The 16,632-nt window shown below is 39.3% G+C and overlaps 1 protein-coding gene across 2 annotated transcripts; it reads left to right on the top strand.

Annotated features, from left to right (window-relative positions):
* Window positions 1-1,247: 1,247 nt before the first annotated feature.
* On the top strand, window positions 1,248-8,932 carry rsph14 (radial spoke head 14 homolog). Of its 2 annotated transcripts, none has more exons than XM_088076061.1 (6): window positions 1,248-1,615; window positions 2,339-2,441; window positions 4,482-4,600; window positions 5,329-5,554; window positions 5,774-5,910; window positions 7,087-8,932. In XM_088076061.1, exons 1-6 carry the CDS (start codon window positions 1,441-1,443, stop codon window positions 7,362-7,364), a joined length of 1,038 nt encoding a protein of 345 aa, XP_087932187.1. In that variant the 5' UTR covers window positions 1,248-1,440; the 3' UTR covers window positions 7,365-8,932. The 2 variants fall into 2 exon arrangements, with proteins under 2 accessions (XP_087932187.1, XP_087932188.1); XM_088076062.1 differs by lacking the exon at window positions 1,248-1,615 and adding an exon at window positions 1,622-1,841.
* Window positions 8,933-16,632: the final 7,700 nt, after the last annotated feature.

The raw sequence follows: 16,632 nt of genomic DNA, 5'->3' as shown, positions 1-16,632 counted from the left end.
CTTTTTGCTGGTTTAATTTGAGTGTAATTTAATGAACGGTCCTCGCAGAAGAAATCGAAGACAGGCTTCACCAGCAGCGTGTTTTGATAAATGACTGTAAACTATAATATATAATATATAAATAATATATATAATAATATTATAATTTAGCCTCGTTCAGACTCGTCGCGGCTGCTGCTCCGTCACCGTCTGACTTCTGTTCACTTCGAGAAGACAGGAAGGGAAATTAAATTTTAAAAAAAGTTAAATAAATATCTTTTATAGTTTTGTTGTAGGCTACCCAAGGAAACTATAAAAGTAAATTTGTAGATATGAATAGAAAATAACAAACTTTTAAAGTGTTTTAAAGATACACAATAAAACTAAAAGTAAATATCGTTTCCTTGAAGAATTCCCAAGGAAAACTATAAAAGTGAAAATGACGATAAATATATTTCATCGTTTTATTGAAAGCTAACCAATGAAACTATAATAGTAAAATATCAATTAAAAAATGGATTAATAAAAACAAAGTCTACATGTGAAATAATAATACTGACTAACTTTTTAAGTATTCTTGAGGTTACCCAAGAAAAAGTAAAATAATAATAAAGAACAAATAAATATATTTTATAGTTTCCTTCAAGACTACCCATGGACACTGTAAAAGTAAAAATAAATAAAATACATTTATTTTATGTTTTTCTTGAATGCTTAACAAGAAAAACTATAAAAGTAAAATATAATTTTAAAAAAAGAATTAAAAAAAGAATTGTTTTCTTGTGGCTACCCAAGGAAACTACATAAGTAAAATAATAAATAGGAATAATAAAGAATTCACCTTTATAGCTTCCTTGAGGTTATCCAAGAAAGCTATAAAATTGAAATAATAATGAATAGTATTTATAAATGAATAAATAAGTTTATTTTATAGTTTCAATGAGACTGACCAAGGAAATGATAAAGGTAAAATATTAAATATAATAAATATCTTTTATTCCTTATTTCCTTAAAACTACACAAGGAAGCTATAAATGTAAAATAACAAATATTATAAATAAATGAATAAATAAGAAAATATATTTTTTGGTTTCAATGGGGCTGACCAAGTAAATAAACATAAAATATAAAAAAATAATGGATATTGTTTATGGTTTCCTTCAAGCTACACAAAGATTTTTTTCCTCTACAATGTGGATTGTTATTGTTATTATTATAAATTGTGTTTTCTGTTTTTTCTTTTATGTGTACATGAATTTGTTTCAGATTTAAGACCGAAAACTAAATTTTAGTCTTGTGCAACGTATTGTTTATCTTGAAAAAAAAAAACATCCTCTTCCGGCCGTGACGTCGTCTCTTCAAATGCGTTTGTGCGGTTACTAGGCAACCGTATTTTTGTATGTTGGCTAACATCCGGCCTGGTTACCTGTATATCTCTGACCCGGGTTTAGACCGGAGGTGATGACCGGCGCTCTGACACACCCGGGCCGGGCTCCGGTGGCCTTCGGCCGGCGGGCCGTGCCGCTGCTGTTCGCCGAGCTGCGGCGGCCGGAGGCGGCGAGGAGGCGGCGGGCTCTGGCTTCACTCTGCGACCTGACGCACGACCCGGAACCGCTGTACCAGACCGTGACCGGGGGTACGAAACACAGCGGCACCGGCACACAGCGTGCAGCGCACAGGGCACATTTACCGGGGACACTTTAACCCTCTGAAACCCGGAGAGACACCAGTCTTCTGCGTTCAGACCGTTCAGACGGCCCGACAAGCTGTTTGACCCCTTGAAACCTGAGCAACTATTTGATTGATTGATTGATTGATTGATTGATTGGGAAAACACGAGGACAAAGTCATGCACCAACTTGGTAAAATTTATCCCTCAAATTGCAATAAATCAGTAAAAGGTGACAAGAAAATGACCTAAAAAATATTATTTTTTAATTTTAAAAAAAGAGGGGAGTCTTATTGGAAAATGATAATGATATTTTCAATGAATTAAGATTTAAATATTTTTTTTTAATTATTTGTTTATTTTTGCTTATTATCAGCTAATTGTTGCCTCCTTCCCCTGTTTTTAAAGCCAATTTGCTCATGTTTTAAAGGGTTAACAAAAATTGTACCAAAGTAGGACGTTGAAGGCAGAACTTTTACTTGTAATAAAGTATTTTTACTTTATATTAGACTTGGTACTTTTACTGATTTTACTTCTTTCACCACCTAATTTTGGAAAAAAAAAAACAAACAGATTTTGAGTTGATTTAATGTTTCCTCTGTGGTTGTGATGATTGGTGTGTTTGTAGAAAATCATATAAAATATTTTTTTATTTCAGTGTTCATGAAAGACTGTTGTCTGCTGCTGCAGGTTTTCTGGATCAGTTGACAGTTTTGTTTGAGGATGAAGATCCATCAGTCAGAAGCAAAACCTGCGAGCTGCTTCACCTGCTGACCGGCCACAGCATCGGCAGGTGAGGGACTGTTCTGTATTTAGCTGAAATCCTGCAGCCGAAAAAAGCCTCCGTGGTTTTTCACTCTTGTCATTCTGTTGGTTCGTTTGAGAAAATGCTTTATTTAGTTTTAAATGAGACATAGAATAAAGTGATATCGATGAAATGTCACTGTTTGAAGCTCAGTTGTTGTTTTGTTTTTCTTTTCCTGAGGCATTTATCTCACATGACGTGTTCAAAGTTTGAAAACGTTGAGAATTTCTGATTCTACAGTTTCCGGCTCTGACAAATGGTGTCAACTTTTTCTGTAAACATCGCCAAAAACTTTTAAAGAAAAAAATATTACCAAAAATCTTAACAAAAACAATTTAACAAAAAGTTTTTAAAGAGAGAAATTATTGACAAAAATTTCAAAAGGAAAAGAAAAGTAAATGTATGGTACGAACATCTGAGGATAATTTCTGTTTTTGAAAACACCGGTCGATAAGGAGGCCGCCTGTGCTCTCACCTCTTTTATAGTTTGCTTGAAATATGTTTATTTTAATAATATTATATCCCATTTCTCTGTAAATTATGACTTCATTCTCATAATATCACAAGTTTATTCTCAAAATGACGACTTTATCCTCATAATATTATGACTTTATTCATACAATCTAAAATTCCTTTTCTTTAACGTGGCTCTAATCCTCCGTTGTACTTTCCAAACCCGGATATTTAGAAATCGACGGTAAAACAAATACAAAGTACTTCCCTTTAAAGTTGTCCTTTACCTAAAAACAAAATAAAAACATAAGTCCCCCTGAGTGCTTAAAAACGATTTGACATGCCTGTCAAACTGAGGCGAAGTGTTGAGTCATGGCGAATCTCGACCTCTGAAAAAATACACGACAGACGAGATGGACCCTAACCCTAAGTGTCAAACTCACGGCTTCAAACAAAGTCCACAAAGTCCCCGATTTTTTAACATAAATGGTCTTTAATGAAAGTTTTCCCAGGGTTAAATCGGCTGATGTGTTCGTTTTGAAGAAGAAGAGACTTCTGTGGAAAATTCAGCTCCCGGTAAAAACCTTCTAAAATCTGCAATTACCGTAGAGAGACGCCACCAAAGCTTCCTAAATCTGACATGTGGAGCTTTACGTCACTGTTTGATTAATTATATCCCTTTACCACCAACTCAAAGTTATAACAGCAACAACAACAACAATATAATTATGACTATTATTATACAATATTAATTTGTTATTCTATGATATATTCTCCTGAGACCTGAGAGAATAATTGGGATTTAAAAAAATATTTCTATATTTATTATTTTACTTTGTGCTGTTATTCTATCAAAAACCTCCTATTTAAAGTTTTGGTATTTTACTCATTGATTTATTTACTTTATTATTAATAAAATGATTTTATTTATTTACTTAGTTAGTTATACATTTGAGTCTAGCTTAATTTATTACTTAATTAACTTAATTACTTAACTTAATTTATTAACTGTTTAATCTATCCATTTATTTTACTTTTTTAGGTCATTTTTTAAACTGTCTTTTGCAAAATTTCAGGTAATTTTCTTATAATCTGTAACTTCTTTCCATGTTTTTTTCTTTCTTTTTTTTAAGAAGTCGACCCAACAAAGGGTTAATAAGTAAAGTATTGGAGTTAATGTTATTACCATTACCGTTGAATATGTGCTTAGTAATGTTAAAGATGGACATGAAAAGTTGTTGTGTGTGTTGTGTGTTGTGTGTGTTGTGTGTTGTGTGTGTTGTCTGTAAGCTGAATACATAAAAAGTAAAAAAACAAAATAAAAAAAATAAAAGTTTGTCCATGTTTGGGTTTTTTGGGGTAAAAACAAACATCTTTAGAAACAGACCAAAAGTTTGCATGTGATCTGGTTGGTGCTGGTTCTCTTTCACACTAACGTTCCCAAAATCCTGAACTGAAACATTTCAGGAGCTAATGTGGTGTAAAGTGTATTTAGTTTTGTGTCCCCTGTTGTGTCCCCTGTTGTGTCCCCCTGTTGTGTCCCCTGTTGTGTCCCTGTGTTGTGTCCCCCTGCAGACAGGCCCTGCTGTCCTCCTCGCTCCTCCCTCCTCTGTCTCAGCTGTTGGACGACTCCTCGTCCTCCTGCAGGCTGAATGTCCACCGAGTCCTGAACTGCGTCACTCTGCTGCCTGCAGGTAAACTCGCTTCAGGACTTCAGCTGCACAAATCACCCAAATGTTAACCCTTCAACACTCGAACAAACTGGCTTTATTTCAAAAACATGGGAAGAAGGCAGTGAGCATGGAAAAAGAAGTGACACAGAAGTTGTCAAGGAATTAGTAAAAAAATACAAGGAAATTACCTGTAAATATTTTTTTAAGTAAAAGAAAAGAAAATGATGATGATGATGATGATGATGATTATTATTATTATTATTATTATTATTATTATTAAATACCATTTTATTACAATATTTATTTTTAGTTTTTGCAGATCGTGCAGCTCTGTCTGTCTAGATGCACCTCTGTTCTGTTTGTATTTGGGAAATTGAATTCAGTTTGGTAACTGTCAGATGTATTGTTACTTTTATTTCACTATATAAATCAATACAACATGAAACACTTTTTTTTTAAATTAAAATATGTTTTCACACTACACAGATGTGGAGACTGAATACCTCTGATTTCTGGAGTTAAATGATTAAGGGGAAAAAACTACTGATAACAATTCTTCTTCTTCTTCTTCTTCTTCTTCTTCTTATTATTATTATTATTATTATTATTTGTTTGGTATTATTAGTATTTTTAGTGTTGTTATTTGTATATTTTTATTTTATTTGTTATTCTGTGATAACTTCTGAGACCCTTCTTCTTATTTTTAATTTTTTTTGACAGAGAGATGATATCACTGTGTCGTCCTGCAGGTGCAGAAGCTCTCCTGAATCTGGTCCCGAAACTGATGCTGAAGCTCAGAGAGGAGGAGGAAGAGGAGGAGGTGCAGGTGCTGCTCCTCTCCACCCTCAGCTCCTGCTCCAGGCTGGACCCCCTGCCGGCTCTGGCCTCTGACGGCGTCTCTCTTCTGGGCCACAAACTCTCCCACCGCTCCCCAAGCGTCCGAAGGGAGGCGGCCGCAGCCATGATGGCGCTCAGGTTGAACACCAGGCTGCAGCACAGTCACCGTAACCCACACTTCAGCTCCTTTCAGATCATAAACCTTCACAAAAACTCACACTTCAGCTTCTTTCAGATCATAAACCTTCACAAAAACTCACACTTCAGCTCCTTTCAGTTCTTAAACCTTCACAAAAACTCACACTTCAGCTCCTTTCAACACGTAAGGTTAAATACTTGATACTCTGCTGGTTTCAGTGTTTGCGAGGACGGTAAGCTGCAGGTGTGCGAGGGGGCGGTACTTCCTGTCGTGGTCGACCTGCTGCAGGACGCAGACGTGGAGGTTCAGGCCAACGCTGCAGGAGTCATCATGTACACGGTCATCATCACAGCAGGTGCAAACACACCGCCAGAGTTTAAAGGCTTTTATTATGAAACCGTCATACAGGTTTCTGCTCTGATTGTCAGTTTGAATTATTCAGACTTTCTTCTAAATACTACATTACCCATGAGCCTCAGCTGCTGTCTCCAGAGTCAGAGGGTGAGCTGCTTCAAACAGCTGAAGGTTTTTGTTGAGGTTTTAAAATCTTTAGCCTCAGCTCACTGTTAGCGTGCACTGTAGACTGTTGCACCCTGGGAGTTGTAGTTGATTTGTCTCCTTTCGTTTGTGTGTTCACGGACTCTTGTAGCTTTAAGTCTTCAGCAAAAGTTACATTTCTTCCTTAAATTCTTTTAATTTGGTAATTCATCCAGACGAGTTTGTCTACAGCAGGGAGACTCGGCCCGCTTCACTTTAGGGGCCACTTTGGCAAAAAGACAGGAGGCCAGGGGCCTCATAAATGTGTCTGGGATTTAAGGATGTTCCTTAAGGATGATTGTAGGATTTTCGGACATTTCTAGGAGTTTTGGATATTTCTAGGATTTTAGAATATTTCTAGTAATTTTTGACATTTCTACATCTGTAGGATGTTTCCAGGACTTTAGGGTGTCTCTAGGATTTTAAAACATTTCCAGGATTTTACAAAGTTTCTTGGATTTTAGGACATTAGGGTCTTAGCTGGGATTTAGGACATATCTTGGACTTTAGGATGTTTCTCAGACATTAGGATGTTTATAGGATTTTATGATGTCTCTATGATTTTCGGGCATTTCTCGTATTTTAGGACATTTATAGATTTTTAATACATTTATAGGATTTTACGAAGTTTCTTGGATGTTATGACATTTGGATTTGAGGACATCAGTGTCTCAGCTGTGTCCTCTGTTGGGGGTGTGGGGGATCCTCCTCTGCCTCGTTTTTGATCAACAAGCTCTATTTTGATGCTGTTTTATGTCTCTGTGACACCTTACGGAGACTAAAAGGACAAAAACAATTCAGTGTCAATCACTTTATTTTTATTGTCAAATAGAAAATGGTCGGGGGCCACCCTGCACCCTATCAGGGGCCACCCTGCACCCTGTCGGGAGCCAGATTTAAGTTTAGTATCACTGGTCTACTCTGTGAGCCTTACACGCGTCATATGACCCCTCCTGACCTATCGGAGGAGTGACGGTGCAGAGTTTGGTTGCAGGGAAGCGGCGATGTCTGGACCTGAACGTTGTCCCCATCCTCCTGGACTTGGTGTCCCAGAACAAAGAGGAGGAGGATGAGGAGAGGAGGAGGAGGAGGAAGGCCCTCGTCATGTACTCCCTGCGGGCTCTGACCGCGCTCGCTGAAGCTCCGGACGGATGCTGCCTCCTCCTGGAGCAGCTCCCCCTGCTGGTGAGGAGGAGCGAGGCTACAGAGGAGGACCCGGACGTCCGACGGGCCGCTCAGACTGCTGTCAGGGTCGTCACCTGGACTCCCTGAGACCTCCAGGGTCCCATTCAGCTGATCACACAATAAATGATGTAGTTATTACTTTATCTTTTATCATTAATTTGATGTATATTATTTACTAACATGTCATTACATTTTAGCCTACACAATGCAGATATTCATGATTCCCATTTTCTCTGAATAACTAGTTTTTAATCTAAACTGAAATTTAGCTTATACTTGATATTAATTATTGCAGGAGTAATATTTACACCACAGGAGGGGCAGAAAAGACCTGAAACTAGAACCAAAATGATTAGGCCATAAATCAGTTAGTTTTTAAACAGATTATAAATCTGCAGCTGTTTTTGTAATTTATTTTTCTCTGAGTTGTAATCGCGATTTTAACAATTAATGCAACATTTTGGAAGATTAATATTATTTCCTGTTCACATATTTCCATATGCAATACAGTACTGTCTTTATTATTATTTATTTTTTTAATTTGGATCAGAAAATAAATACATAAGAAAAAATAAATAACACAAATTATTATTACCATTTTAAATTATGTATTTATTTCTGAAATCATTATTTTTGATCATCTTTTTTTTCCATTGTACTGAGAGCGAAATGGCTTAAAACTGTTAGCGTGATAAATTTGGACTCAACACAAAGACACTGACACTGAGGGCCTGCGGGGGCATCCAGGTGACCCCTGCAGGGGCCACAGGCCGCAGTGTGAGGCCCCTGTGAGCAGCATCACCTGCAGCAGTGCGGCGGCCCTGAATACAGTTTCCTGTCTGACCTGCTGCTCTGAAAGCGGCCGCTCTTCAGTCAAATTAAGGCCATCGGCTCCGGAGGAGGATGAATGCAGCTCCTTTATCTGCAGCTCGCTGAGAGCGCGACTCCTGCTGAAGCTGCAGGCGCTGACACGAGGAGGAGGAGGACAATGACATCTTCATCAGCACGGCACGCAGATTCATGTATTTTAATGTCAGACACATGTTTACCAAACAGAAACATCATTTTCTTTTTTTTCAGTCTACAGAAAAAGTTGTTGAATGAGCAAACTGCCTGATTTCTTTCAAAGGAATGAGAGGAAGAAGGCAATGAGCAGCTTAACAAAAATGGCCAAAACATTAGAGGGAAATTTACAAAAAGTTACAAGAAAATTACCTAAATGCAAGTGACAAAAAAAAGAAAAGTAAAAAGCAAAAACAACTGATAAAATCAGCTCATTTTTAGAAAAGGTTCTAATCATGTAAATGCGTTTGATTGTTTGTTTTTTGACTAACCCCAAAGCTACAAATATTTTTCCTTTGGTCTTCCCTGATATGTGAAAATCCAACAAAAATATCTGTTTTTACAGTTTCTGGCTGTGATAATAGTGTAATTTTGGTTAAAAAAAAAAAAGAAAAAAAGGAAAAGAAATTAAGAAAAAATATGTCATTGGCAAAAAATAGCTAACTATATATATTTTTAAATCTAAAAACAGTTGCATTGTGATAAAACCTGGCATTTAAAGGGTTGAAATTCTGAAGAATGAATGAATATTTCATATGTATGATGAGGACTAATGTTGGTGAAAGTAAACTCAATAAAAGCAGAAAATCATATTAATGTGTCATATTTTTTTAGCTTGACTTCAAATGTTGTTAATCTGCTTTAAACACGTAGGTGGCATGACAGCAGGTTCATGCTGCACCGTCATGTTTAACCCCCCGCTGCGGAGAATGGACTCGTCCAAAGAGAGGCAGAAACAGGCGCGCACACGCTCGCGCGCACACGCTCGGACTATATTTGGGAGAGCTCGTGGAGAGAAACAGTTGATGACGGAGCTGCTGGATGTTCCTGACAAACACCGGTGACCGCACACAGGTAAAATCCGCCTCGCGCTCAGGCGATAAACCCGCGACTCTCACCTGCTTTTATCAACACACAGAAACACAATTTATACGTAGAATATTTACGAAAAAATGTCATGACTGACCGCGTGTTTATCCGCACCAGCCTGTTTACACGTGTGTGTGTGTGTGTGTGTGTGTGTGTGTGTGTGTGTGTGTTGATATAACAGCCTCCGCATCGTGTGGCTTTTTATTATTATTATAATTATTATTATAATTATTATTATTGAGATATTTGTTCGATTTGCATATCAAAACTGCAAAGCGAAGTTTGGATTAAAATGCGGTGTTTTCTGCACTCACAGTGGAGAAAATACATATGAGCGGTGAATATTTTTAGCTAAAATGCTGTTTTTGTAGCGGGGCTTCGGCTCAGCTCTCCCCGGCTGAGGTCGACCTTGTCCGGGGAGCCGGCACGGTGACACGCCGGGCTGCGGTGCACCACAGCCGGCCACAGAAGCTCTGAGCTCCCCTCGCTTTCTTCCTCCCTCCTGCAGGCTGCTCTCTCTCCTCACAATAATAAAGCGTTTAATTATGAGATTATGGGATGTAATCAGGTGTGATAGTGTCTGAAGTTATGTAAGAGGCTGCCGGGTAGTGAGCAGAGGAGGAGGAGGAGGAGGAGGAGGAGGATGGATTAAGAAGGAGTATGCTTTTATGTAACCCCCCCCCCCATCCAGATTCACAACATCTGCCGACCTCCTCTCAAATCCTCCCAGCATGGTCCCATAATGTCTCTAAAATGTCCCTGTAATTTCAGGACCATGTCTGTGGGAATGACAACACTGTCCAAGGCCGGTCCTAGACATGGACACAGCGCACCCCCCACCCCCCGGAAAACACTCACTTTGAGTTACTATTGTCCCTAAAGCAATTCAACTTACCCATACATGTTTCAGGATTTCAGGACATTTCTCTGATTTTCAAGACATGTCCAAAGATTTTAGGACGCTTCTAGGATTTTAGGACACATCAAAGATTTCAGATTCTGTGAGCTAGGACATAACTTTGATTTTTAGGACATTTCTACGATTTTCAGAAATTTCTAGGATTTTAGGACATGTCAAGGATTGTAGGACATATTTTGGATATTAAGATGTTTCTAGGATTTTAGGACATCTTAGATTTTAGGATATTTCTAGGAGTTAGGACATATCTTGGATTTTAGAACATTTCTAGGAGTTACCACATGTCGTTGATTTTAGGACATATCTTTGATTTTAGTGTGTTTTAAGGATTTTAGGACATTTTGGGGGGTTTTATTGGGATCATGGGAAGAATGTGACATCAACTTAAAAAAATGGCCAACAAATTAAAATTAAAAATAATAATTATTTTTTTTAAATTAAGAATAATAAAATGTATAATTAGGAGAATTACAAATATTTTCTGGGCATTTTCGATGATTTCCTATTAATATCTAATAACCCCACAGATCATGACCTTGTCACCTTTACTCATTTTTTGCAGTTTGCACAACATTTCTTGCTGAGTTGCTAATTATGTTTTTTTCATGTGTTTTTGGAAGAAATCAAACTAATTTTTTCAGGTTTCAGGCGCGCAAATGTATCATTTGACAACAATGAATGATCTGAAGTTCATTTATATCTCAGCAAAACGTGCTCTGCCGAAGGGTTGAGCTGAACCTTAAAGGGTTAAATCGGTTTTAAAGTCCACATTGACAAAGTGGGCTAATTCTTACCAGATTGTCCTGATTAGGAAGCAAATGACCGTAAAAAAAACTGCATGGGACGAGCATAAAGCGGGCACGTCGTCCGAAGAGGAGACTCGTGAGGACACGCAGAAAACACATTTTCATTCAGCTGTCTGGAGGTCAGAGGTCAAGGGGCTCCTGTGAAATGGCCACGCTGTTTTTCCATTGCCAAAATGTTGCCTGACTTTGAGCATTATTTAGAGAAGCAAGCATGACATTATCTGAGAAATGTCCTAAAATCCCATAAATGTCCCAAAATCAGAGAAATGTCCTAAAATCCTTGAAATTTCCTAAAATCCTAGAAATGTCCTAAAATTCTACAAATGCCCTAAATCTGTGAAACGTCCTAAAGACATCTTGAATATTAGAAATGTCGTTAAATTCTAGAAACATCTTGAAACGCTACAAATGTCCTAAATTCCAAGAAACATCCCAAAATCAGAGAAGTGTCCTAAAATCTTGGAAATGTCCTAAAATCCTGTTAGTCCTAAAATTTGAGGAATTTCTGAAAGTCTTACAAAAGTCCTCGAAACATCCTAAAATCCGAGAGGAAACGCGCATGGACGAATTGACTATTCTGGCTTTAGTGACAATAAATGGTCAAAGAGAGAATTTTTCGGGGCTGAAGACGTCCATATTTGGAGTTAGTGGGGCAGGTGGAGCATTTCGGGGGTCGCTGTCCCCCCGTGTCCTGGCGACGGTCAGTGTTTACTGATGATTCGCCGCGTGCTAACACATCGATCTCAGACGGTGAACGCCGCAGCTGCTGCTGCTGCTGCTGCTGCTGTTGCTGTTGCTGTTGATGTTGTTGATGTTGATGTTGTTGTTGATGTTAATGTTGTTGTTGATGTTGTTGCTGTTGTTGTTGTTGTTGATGTTGTTGATAATGTTGTTGTTGCTGTTGCTGTTGCTGTTGATGTTGTTGTTGTTGTTGTTGTTGTTGATGATGTTGTTGCTGTTGTAGATGTTGATGTTGTTGTTGTTGTTGATGTTAATGTTGTTGTTGATGTTGTTGATGTTGTTGCTGTTGATGTTGTTGTTGTTGTTGATAATGTTGTTGTTGCTGTTGATGTTGTTGATGTTGTTGTTGTTGTTGATGATGTTGTTGCTGTTGTAGATGTTGATGTTGATGTTGTTGTTGATGTTAATGTTGTTGTTGATGTTGTTGATGTTGTTGCTGTTGTTGTTGTTGTTGTTGATGTTGTTGATAATGTTGTTGTTGCTGTTGCTGTTGCTGTTGTTGTTGTTGTTGATGTTGTTGATAATGTTGTTGTTGCTGTTGCTGTTGCTGTTGATGTTGTTGTTGTTGTTGTTGTTGTTGTTGTTGATGATGTTGTTGTTGTTCTTGATGTTGTTGTTGTTGTTGATGTTGTTGTTGTTGATAATGTTGTTGCTGTTGATGTTGTTGCTGTTGCTGTTACAGTTGCTGTTGATGTTGTTGTTGTTGATGTTGTTGCTGTTGTTGTTGTTGTTGTTGATGTTGTTTATGTGTTTCTGTGACACGACGAGGTTCGGACTGAAAACATGAGGCGTCTCCATGGAAACACTGAACAACAGATCAGCGCTGATGGGAGAGGTTGAGTTTTAAAAACAGAAGTGGCGTCAGCCGAGTTTTACCCGTCAGGTCCCCGTGGCTGTTTGATAGAGGTCAAAGGTCAGCGTGCATGTGAACATAATGTAAAGTGCGACAGGCAAACGAACTGATGACTCTGTGTCCTTTTAAAGCTGCTGCAGCCGCGAATAATGGAGCCGCCGTCCTGTGGGAGCTAGAAAGAACCTGTGTGTGTGTGTGTGTGTGTGTGTGTGTGTGTGTGTGTGGCTGTGTGTGTGTCTGTGTGTGAGTGTGTCTGTCTGTGTTTCTGTCTGTGTGTGTGTGTGTGTGTGGCTGTGTGTGTGTCTGTGTGTGAGTCTGTGTGTGAGTGTGTCTGTCTGTGTTTCTGTCTGTGTGTGTGTGTGTGTGTGTCTGTGTGTCACAGACTGTGCTGCAGTTAAATCTTTGAGGATTTTAGTTTTTAGAAATGTGACTGAATTTAGGTTTCTCAACATATCTGACAGTTACACCGATGAGCAAAATCTGAATCACTTTTAGGACTTTTCGTGGTTGAAAAATGAGCTCCCTCCTTTTATTGACATTTCTGTGTTTTGTGGTTTTTTGGCCTTCATGTCCCAAACAAACAGTCTGAACTGTCTGAATTTTTCGGGCATGTTAAGGTACCTGAAAATTTGAATCAAGCCAATTTCTTTAAGTTACAACAACTTGAATTTTGTTTTAAATTAATTAATGCAAAAATCTGAGTTAAAATTGCACAGTGTATTAAGTTTATGGAATCATCAACATTATGACGTCAGTTCAACTCATCAGATAATGTTTGCAACTTAAAAGGTTTATCTCAAGTCAATAAATCAGAGTTTTTAAACTCTGCATCCATATGTTTAATTAGGTTCCCTCGGTTACATTTTATGGTGACGAACTTTGAAGCTTGTATGTGTCGTGAAAAAGGCGTCTGCTAACAAGAGGCTAAATTGATGTGATTTGTGCGACGTGAAGAAAACAGAACCAATAATAAACCAACCATGTGATCGCAAAATGAAATAGCCCTTAGTTTCCCACAGAGCTTATTTTCCACAGTAATCCAAAACTGTCTTTTTGACGAGGGAACCAGCACAGAAAAACATCGTCCCTGGGACACTGTAGTGTACGCCGTCTGTACAAGCATTTTACTGCTTTACTTTTCTGTCAGACGCCCGTTCGGATGTGGGACTGAGGCCGTTGTATTGCTCTTTTCAAACTAGACTCCTCTGAGAAAAACAGTAATTTCAGCTCCGTCAACACAGGAGCTGCTGGTCTGCTGCCTCCTCCGTCAGTCGGGCCGATCGCACCGAAATGCGTCAGCGAAGCGTCACCAGCAAAACGCCCGTTTCCTTTTGCCACTGCTGCATGTTACGTTTTTCTGGCGGTTTTTGGGCGCGCACAAAAGTTAGGGGCCGATCCCAGCAAGATGCATCACGGCCGGTGCGATCGTCCAAAAACGCAACGTGACTGACTTTTATGCACGCCCCAAAAACGTGCTGTTCAGCAGCAGGGGAGGAGCGCCCGACAGGCGCGCTGTACCGTCGGGACACGATGGTTTGTCTGGTGACGCGTCGGCGTGATGTCACGGCGTGATGTCGTAATGTGAAAAAAAAATCAGCCTTCTGTGTCTGATGTGGTTGTCGTTGTTTCGTCAGATCTTCATCCCCGATCGGTGGTTTACCTGAACAGGTGAGGAGGCTTCAGAGTCATGTAGTTGTAGTTTAAAGCAGAGACCACCTTCTCACCCACATTATCATTAGGGTTATTTTTTTGGTGAATAATAATAATAATAATAATGGTCCATGCCGTGCTCCGTGCCGTGGCCCGGGCCTTGGTCCGTAGCATCCTGCGCTTCCTGAACGCCTCAGCTCTGCGTGGGCGCTCTCTCTATTTCTGGACTCATGAGTCATCCTCATTGGTGTTACACAATAGAAACTTTCTCCTCTGAGACTCTACTGCAGCACAAATAGAAAGCAGGAGAGGAGCTCGCTCAGGATGCTTTTAGTAAAAATGATTTTTTTTGTGGCTTTTTGCTGTTATTTGACAGGACAGATATATTGTGAAGGGGGACGGAGAGGGGATGACTTTCTTACTTAAATAAATTTACACAAGAACTGAAGGCTACTCAAGTGCAATTCTGTGGTACTTTTACTTAACTCGAATAATTAAATGTCATGCTTATACTTTGAGGTAAATCTTGTATTTTTTACTGCACGTCATTTAAGTCTTTCTCGTCTGCTGTGGTGATTTTACAGATTAGGATTTTAAAAACCCATAATACTGTAAAAAAAAAATCTGTTGTTTTGGCAAATGTGGCAAGAATAATTTTTAAACATGCACAAGTAATATAATACAGAAAAACATGACTTGTATTATTTCTGGGTGTCATTCTGGGCTTTTGACTCTGAATTTGTCATTTTGACTATTTTCCACCTGATGAGGTCATTTTGACCATATTTGGCATATGGAGGAAATACATGCTATTTCCACTAGGTGACCTGTCACAGTCAATGTAGCTGCTGATCACTGACATATCCCAGACTGTCAGCAGCTAAAAAAAAGAAAAATATTTTATTTTTTGCGTAGTTTTTTTCTCATCTAAATACACAGCGGCATCATGACAAAAACCTGGCATTTAAAGGTTAAAATTCAGAAAATTAATGAATATTTGATATTTATGATGAGGGCTGATGTTGGTTGAAAATAAACATAACGATTGTAGAAAATCATACTAATCTAGAATATTTTTTAGAGATTTTAAAAAGCACATGTTGTGCACAGAGCGGTACGAGTGTGTGTGATGTTAGAGCGGCCGTAAAAGGGTTAAACAACAGCTGTTTTGAGACCAGTTTGGGTCTCATGTTGATAACTGGTGTTAGTGGGATTTAGTGTGTTCCTGCAGCAGACGGAGGCCTCAGCTCTTATCTGTGAGAGCAGCAGGGGGCCTGTGTGTGTGTGTGTGTGTGTGTGTGTGTGTGTGTGTGTGTGTGTGTGTGTGTGTGTGTGTGTGTGTGTGTGTGTGTGTGTGTGTGTGTGTGTGTGTGTGTGTGTGTGTGTGTGTGTCAGGTGACTCTCTGCTGCAGGAATGTTAAGTTGAGTGTTTGCTGATACGACAGAACTACGTGTTCACGACCTCTGATATCAGAGCAGGAGACACGGTGCTCTGACAAGTCCTCGTTTTAACGACTCGCTGAGCTGCCGAGTCAGAGGTCTGACCTTTGACCTTCTGACCTGCAGAACCAATCACAGCTGGTCACAGGACCACAGGTGTAGTCAAAGCTCACAGCTGGACGGAGTTTATAAGAGAAAGAGAAGAAGTTCGGAAAGGAACAAAGGATTTAGGAAAGAAAAGAGGAAGTATGTCAAGGAAATAAGGAAACAAGGAAGGAAAGAGGGAGTATGGCTAGGAAAGAAGGAGTCAGGGAAGAAAAGTAGTAGACAAGGAAGGAAACAAGATGTTATGGAAGGAAAGAAGGAGTTAGGGAAGGACAGATGGAGTTAGGGAAGGAAAGAAGGAGTTAGGGAGGGAGAGAAGGAGTTAGGGAAGGAAAGAAGTAGACAAGGAAGGAAACAGGGAGTTAGGGAAGGAAAGACAGAGCTAGGGAGCGAAAGAAGGAGTTAGGGAAGGAAAGAAGGAGTTAGGGAAAGAAACGAGGGCGTGTGAGAGGAGACGCGGTGTCAGCGTCTGTCAATCAGGACTTCACCTAAACGACGCTGTGATGTCATCTGCCAGTGACAGCAGCCATTACCGTAACGACGACAGACTGGGTGTGGTCACGTCTGTGAGGCGAGATAACACACACACACACACACACACACACACACACACACACACACACACACACAGGCGGCTGTAACTGTCGTGTCTTGTGATTTTTTAGTCAAAAGGAAACCAAACAGCAGCTGAAGGTGACAGACGGCACACGTTTGAGCTCTGATCAATACTTCACCGATCAATACTTCACTGATCAATACTTCACCGATCAATACTTCACCGATCAGTACTTTACTGATCAATTCTTCGATGATCAATACTTTACTGATCATTTCTTTGATGATCAATACTTCAGTGATCAATTCTTCACCGATCAATACTTCACAGATCAGTACTTCACCGATCAATAC

The sequence above is a fragment of the Plectropomus leopardus genome, chromosome 4 (genome assembly GCF_026936395.1).
Source record: "Plectropomus leopardus strain MGB_pleo_1.0 chromosome 4, ASM2693639v1, whole genome shotgun sequence".
Classification (NCBI taxonomy): domain Eukaryota; kingdom Metazoa; phylum Chordata; class Actinopteri; order Perciformes; family Serranidae; genus Plectropomus; species Plectropomus leopardus.
This window is presented reverse-complemented; position numbering and strand designations above follow the sequence as displayed.

Coding starts and splice junctions, on each gene's coding strand:
- rsph14 (XM_088076061.1), top strand. CDS start 1,441: ATGACCGGCGCTCTGACACACCCGGGCCGGGCTCCGGTGGCCTTCGGC. Junction 2,442..4,481: donor ACCGGCCACAGCATCGGCAG/GTGAGGGACTGT, acceptor GTCCCCCTGCAG/ACAGGCCCTGCTGTCCTCCT. Junction 5,911..7,086: donor CACGGTCATCATCACAGCAG/GTGCAAACACAC, acceptor GTTTGGTTGCAG/GGAAGCGGCGATGTCTGGAC.